Raw genomic sequence first — 7,192 nt, 5'->3', positions numbered from 1 at the left:
TAACCATGGATAGATAGGTGGTTGAGGTGAAGGTGGAGGGCAAGACTTTGAGAGGCAGTTTGGCCCAGCATTTGGAAGAGTAGGCATGGGGATGAGGAGTGCTGGAAGGAAGTGCTGGGGCCCAGATTCTGTTGGTGATTCTGTTGTAATTGCCATGCCCATTTATCATGAGGACCTCCCCCTTCCTGTGCCTGAATCAGTGGGAGTCCTTAAACATGGACAACAGGTGGTCTTCCTTATTCTTTGGTGGCCTTATTAGTTTTGCAGTTTCTTTCTTTCTTCCTTTTTTTTTTTCTTTTTTTTTGAGACAGAGTCTCACTCTGTCACTCAGGCTGGAGTGCAGTGATGTGATCACGGCTCACTGCGCCTTGACTTCCTGGGCTCAAGGGATCCTCCTGCCTCAGCCTCCCTAGTAGCTGGGACCACAGGCATGTGCCACCATGCCTGGCTAAGTTTTTAATTTTAGTTTTGTAGTTTCTTACAAGTTGCTCCTTAAATTTTCTCTTGGTCACTTTGCTTTCTGTTTTTTAACTCGTCTGTCTTCTAAGTTATGTGGATCCATTTTCCTCTAATTGTGCTATGGTATGAGCCCACCTAGTTGTTCACAGAGTGTCTCATTTTTAAAATGGGGAGCTGTGTATATATGGGCTCATCTGTTTGTGTTAAGTGGTAGTAGAGTTTGGATGTGACTTTAAAAAAAAAGTTTGTTTATTTATGTATGTATGTATGTATGTATGTATGTATGTATGTTTTAAAGCTGAGCACAGTGACTCATACCTGTAATCCCAGCACTTTGGGAGGCTGAGGTGGGAGGATTGGTTGAACCCAGGAGTTCAAGACCAATTGGGGCAACAAAGTGAGACCCTGTGTCTGCAAAAAGTCAAAAAAGTAGTGGTGCAACTGTGGTCCCCACTACTCTGGAGGCTGAGGAGGGAGGAGGATCCCTTGAGCCCAGTAGATGAAGGCTACAGTGAGCCATGATTGTGCCACTGTGCTCCAGCCTGGGTATAGAGTGAGACCTTGTTTCAAAAAAAAAAAAAAACACGATTGAAAGCACTTTATTAGTTGTCAGCCATTTTGGATCTTGATGGTTTGCTAGTAATGCACACATTTTTGTGGTTTTATTTTTCATATTTAGTGGAATTTTAGAAGGAGAAAGCAAAATCTCCAGAACAACTTAGTATTTTTTAACAGATAGGCTTTTGCGTCTTTATTATTTGTTTTTTATGCACGAGTATTCTTATGATCTGACAGAAATGTACATTTTTAAGATCAGTGTGCTTATTGTAAAGATATCTTTTGCAATAGGGTGAATTGATGACATTAGGATTCATCAAGGATGTCTCTCTCTCTTTTTTTTTTAATACTTATCGAACAGAAAATAAGTAAGAATGTTTCTATTTTTTTTTTTGGAGGTGGGGTCTTGCTGTCTTGCCCAGGCTGGAGTGCAGTGGTGCAACACAATTCACTGCAGCCTTGAACTCCCAGGCTCCAGCTATCCTCCTGCCTCAGTGTCCTGAGTAGCTGGGACTACAGGTTTGCATCACCATGCCTGGCTAATTAAAAAAATTTTTTAGTGGAGATGAGGTCTTGCTATATTGCCCAGGCTTGTGTTAAAACTGTTACTGAAACACCAGGGGTTTGGTCTAGTACCTGCTGTTTTCCACACAGAAAACCAATCACTGAGATGACACCTGTTGCCAGGCAAGAAGGCTTTAATCAGGTGCTGCTGCCAAGGAGATGGGAGCTCAGTCTCAAAACAAATCTCCTTGACTGACTAAAATTAGGGGTTCATATAACGGGAAAGAAACGTAGCATCGTGTGGGAAAACAGATCTTTGGAGGTGAAAGGAAGCAATCATGATGACTCAGGGGCCTGGCGCCTCATGGCTGGATGTGGTGATCTGGTGAGCTTCAGTTCCTTGATACTTTTTGAGAGGCTTGGGGGTCCTTTCCTGTGGAAGGAGTTCAAATAAAACAGATATAAGTTTTAAGCTTTAAAACTAGAAGGGTCAATTTCTATGTTTATATATATGTTTATATATATATATGTATATAAAAAACTGTGGCACTGGTCCCCAAATTTTTTTTGACACCAGGGACTGGTTTTGTGGAAGACAGTTTTTTCATGGGGTAGGGATTGTTTCGGGATGAAACTGTTCCACCTCAGATCATCAGACATTAGATTCTCATAAGGAGTGCACAGCTTAGATCCCTCCCATGCGCAGTTCACAATAGCATTTGCACTTCTGTGAGAATCTAATGCTACTGGTGCGTTGACAGGAGGCAAGCTCAAGCAGTAATGCTTGCTTGCTGACTGTTCACCTGCTGCTGTCTGGCCTGGTTCCTAACAGGCCATGGACCTGGACCAGTCCACAGCCCAGGAGTTGGGGACCCCTGGCTCAAGTGATCCTCCTGCCTTGGCCTCCTAAAGTGTTGGGATTACAGGCATGAGCCACTGCCACTGACCAGGAATTGCTTTTTTTTTTTTTTTTGAGACGGAGTCTCACTCTGTTGTCCAGACTGGGGTGCAGTGGCACGATCTCGGCTTACTGCAAGCTCTGCCTCCTGGGTTCACGCCATTCTCCTGCTTCAGCCTCCCGAGGAGCTGGGACTACATGTGCATGCCACCATTATAGGCTGATTTTTTTATTTTTAGTAGAGACAGGGTTTCACCATGTTAGCCAGGATGGTCTCGATCTCCTGACCTTGTGATCTGCCCGCCTTGGCCTCCCAAAGTGCTGGAATTACAGGCGTGAACCACCACACCTGGCCAGACCAGGAATATTTTTAAAAGTAGATTGTAGAATCCTTCTGAGAGTTCTTTTAAAAATTAAAAAAAAAAAATACAACTTCACTGTAGAAACCTGGACAATAGGGAAAAATGAATAGAAGAAAAAAAGGCAATTGTCCTATCACCTAAAGATAATCATTGCTTGACCGGGCACAGTGGCTCACACCTGTAATCCCAGCACTGTGGGAGGCCAAGGCGGGTGCATCACTTGAGGTCAGGAGTTCATGACCAGCCTGACCAACATGGTGAAACCGCATCTCTACTAAAAATACAAAAATTAGCTGGGCATGGTGGTGTGTACCTGTAATCCCAGCTACTTGGGAGGCTGAGGCAGAGAATTGCTTGAACCTGGGAGGCAGAGGTTGCAGTGAGCCGAGATCGCACCATTGTACTCCAGCCTGGATGACAGAGCAAGACTCCTTCTCAAAAAAAAAATAAAAGAAGATAATCATTGCTCATGTCTTGGTTTGTTTCCTTCTAGTTTCTGAGTTTGTTCTTTAATGGTTTAGTCATGGTATAATTTTGTTTTTTGCCCTTCTCAATTAACATTATAACACTCATTCCTCTATGTAATAAAATTAAGTATACATTTTAATGCTGACAATATTTTGGCGGTTGATAATACAACTTAGTTAACTATTGTATTATTGAGTAGGTAGGTTATGTTTACTTAGCAGAAATTTTTTTCCCTTTAAAATTATTTTTGCTTTCTTGGCTATGAAAGTAGTGTGTATTAGTATAGCCAATAGAAAATAAGAGAAAAATAGAATTAAAAAACACCAGCAGTTTCACGAATAACAGATGTTGGTGAATATCCTCTGGTCATTTTTCTATAAATAATTCTTTTGCAAATTTGTATTTACAGAGACATGCAAAACAGTATTATACAAGTTTTAAAAAATTTATTTATTTATTTATTTAGAGATGGAGTCACCCAGGCTGGAGTGCAGTGACGCCATCTCGGCACACTGCAACTTCTGCCTTCTGAGTTCAAGCAATTTTCCTGCCTTAGTCTCCCGAGTAGCTTGAATTTCAGGCTACTGAACGGTGTGTGCCATCACGCCCAACTGTTTTTTGTATTTTTAGTAGAGATGGGGTTTCACCATGTTGGTCAGGCTGCTCTTGAACTCCTGACCTCAAGTCATCTGCCCACTTCTGCCTCCCAAAGTGCCGGGATTGTTACAGGTGTGAGCCACCGTGCATGGCCAAAAAAGTTGATTTTTAAGGCAGTGTGTTTCTGTGTAACTAGCCCTCATAACCATGATTTCTAATATCTGTATAGAATTCCACCAAATAAATGTCACCATTTTCTTATCCGCTTACCAATTGTATATTTAGGTTTTTCTCAGTAGATGTAAGAGTTTTAGGAATTTCTTTTTAGAGTGAATGCTCTGTGTTTTTATAGGTCCGTCTCACCCATGAAATTAAACACAAGAATATTGTAACTTTTCATGAATGGTATGAAACCAGCAATCACCTCTGGCTAGTGGTGGAACTCTGCACAGGTACGAAAGAGTAGGTAAAAAGTGCTATGAATATAGTATTGAAAAAAAACATGCTGTAAGTTTTGTTACTTTTGATGTTATTTACTATGTTAACTTGAAAATCTATTGTTCTGTGGGTATTAGGGAAGGGTGAAGAGCAAAGATGTTTGGAAAAAAGAATTATGTAAATTCAATTCCGGGTTGGGTTTACTTTGGTATATTATTACATTACATACATAAAAATTTAGAAATGTTTTAAAGTGGTGATTAATTTATCAAAAATATTTTCCCAAGGAATAAAAACGAACATTTTAAGTTGACTAGCTATTAATTAGCTAATACATTTATAAAGTATCTTTTTGTTTTTGTGAAAAGCATACTGTACCTCCTAAAATTTTAAGCAATGTGAAAAAGTACAAAGATGAACCAACAAATAATTAGAGATAACAAATTATAGCTATTCCTTCATACAGCTTTCTAGGACTATATACAGGGAGAAAGGTGACTAAATACATATTATCTGGGCTTTTAGTTTCAAAATTTTAAGAGTTTAACAGGGAAAAAAATGTAATAACCACTACTAAGTACTACTATTAACTACTATGAAGTACTACTGTTAGTGTACTTCTGTTTATACATTGAGTAACAACAAAGGATAATTGAATATTGATATAATTAGTACTAGCTTTGTGAATCTAACTTATCATATTGACACAGAATTTACAAAACTTAAGTAATTTGGATTAATAACTTACTTGATTTTATTTTTCTGAATCAATAGGACAGAATTATGGTTGAATTACTTCCATAGATAAGGTTATCAAGAGATAGTCCTAGAATTAGTTTTTTGCTTCAGCTGACCAGATGTAGTATCCTAACTGGAAAACATGCCTATGTCTGTAACGGCCCCTCACCCACCAAAACAAAATAAAACCCCAAATACCTCTTCCCTTCATCATAGTAATTCATATTCAACTTTCCAATGCCAGCAGAGACTTTACTTTTTCTGAATTTGGCTGTTGTATTAATTTTTAATTTGTGTAGGTATATAGTAGGTGTGTATATTAATATCTATGGTGTACATGAGATAGTTGGTACAGGCATGCAGTGTGTAATAAGCACATCAGGGTAAATGGGGTGTCCATTTCCTCAAGAATTTATCCTTTGTGTTATAATCCAATTATATTCTTTTATTTACTTTAAAATGTACAGTTAAATTGTTATTGACTTTAGCTACCTGTTGTATTATCAAGTACTAGTTCTTATTCATTCTTACTATTTATTTTCACCCATTAACCATCCCCACTCCCTGCCACCTCCCCACTACTCTTCCCAACCTCTGGTAGCCATTCTTCTGTTCTCTATTTCCATGATTTCAATTGTTTTAATTTTTAGCTCCCACAAGTGAGTGAGGACATGTGATGTTTGTCTTTCTGTGCCTGGCTTATTTCACTTAACATAATGACCTCCAGTTCCAACCGTGTTGTTGCAAATGACAAAATCTCTCTTTTATGGCTGAATAGTACTCCCTTGTATGTATGTACCATATTTTCTTTATCCATTCATCTGTTGATGGATTGGCTGTTGTAATCTTGACCCTTAAAAAAAAAAAGTTGTTTCTGGCACTTAGATGGTAGAGAAGTAACTGGGACCTTGGAAGAATATAGCAATGGGATTCTCAATGTGCCTGACTTTGGCCTTTTATTTCATTAATGGCACATGCTAAGGGTTGTGATTATCTGCTAAGGAAAGGCATAGTCTTTTTTGCCATGCAGTACTTTGCAGAATGTGACTTGACAGCACAACAGTAAACGAGAGTATACTTTGCATAATATGATTTAAGTGCACAGTTTTGGGCTATTTACCATTAGTATTTGCAGCTGTTAGGGTTATTATCCTTTCCTCTTACCTGCTTGCCTCTCATCATTCATCCATAGGGAGCAGGCACTTTCCTGAATCTGTCTCTGGTGCTTGGGCATAGACTTCTGTTGCAGTGCTTGGGCCACTGTATTCACTCACATGTGTGTTCCTCGACCAGACTGTGAGGGTTTACTGTCTTGATCATTTTTCAATGTTTGTATCTGTCAGCATGGAACCTCTCGGGTACTCTGTGATGGTAGGGGGTTGAAATGGGTGATTTTAATCAACTTCTTGCAGGTGGTTCCTTAGAAACAGTTATTGCTCAAGATGAAAACCTCCCAGAAGATGTTGTGAGAGAATTTGGGATTGACCTGATTACTGGATTACATCATCTTCATAAACTTGGCATTCTCTTTTGTGACATTTCTCCTGGGAAGGTAATCCATGAAAGTTTTTGATTTTCTAACTGCTTCTGTCTCAATTTAGAGTGCTTTCTCAAAGATGTTTTTATTTTTAGATAAAATTTTGGTATAGAACATCTTGAAACTTTAGTTAATCTTTTTTTAAAATAAAAGGATGCAGGGCACAGGTGGCTCATGCCTGTAATCCCAGCACTTTGGGAGGCCGAGGCGGGTGGATCACTTGAGGTTAGGAGTTCGAGACCAGCCTGGCCAACATAGCGAAACCTCATCTCTTCTAAAAACACAAAAGGCCGGGCGCGGTGGCTCTTGCCTGTAATCCCAGCACGTTGGGAGGCTGAAGTGAGTGGATCACAAGGTCAAGAGATGAAGACCATCCTGGCCAACATGGAGAAAACTCATCTCTTCTAAAAATACAAAAATTAGCTGGGTGTGGTGGCGCGTGCCTGTAATCCCAGCTACTCAGGAGGCTGAGGCAGGAGAATCTCTTGAACCCAGGAGGCGGAGGTGGCAGTGAGCCGAGATCACGCCATTGCACTCCAAAAAAAAAAAAAAAAAGAAATAAATGAAAGGAAATATATAGTACTGTATTTTAGCTACCTAAGTTGCTTTTTGAATGTGAAGTCTCCTTTTCAG

At 39.6% G+C, this 7,192-nt stretch overlaps 1 protein-coding gene across 1 annotated transcript in view; it reads left to right on the top strand.

Annotated features, from left to right (window-relative positions):
• Positions 1-7,192, top strand: part of ULK4 (unc-51 like kinase 4) — a 728,320-nt gene that overhangs the window by 19,665 nt on the left and 701,463 nt on the right. Inside the window, exons 3-4 of the mRNA XM_011950984.1 lie at positions 4,199-4,298; positions 6,435-6,574. Coding sequence (XP_011806374.1) covers positions 4,199-4,298; positions 6,435-6,574 — 240 coding nt within the window. The remainder of the gene's footprint in view (positions 1-4,198; positions 4,299-6,434; positions 6,575-7,192) is intronic.

This window comes from Colobus angolensis, unplaced genomic scaffold (assembly GCF_000951035.1).
Source record: "Colobus angolensis palliatus isolate OR3802 unplaced genomic scaffold, Cang.pa_1.0 Scaffold311, whole genome shotgun sequence".
Lineage (NCBI taxonomy): Eukaryota > Metazoa > Chordata > Mammalia > Primates > Cercopithecidae > Colobus > Colobus angolensis.
This window is presented reverse-complemented; position numbering and strand designations above follow the sequence as displayed.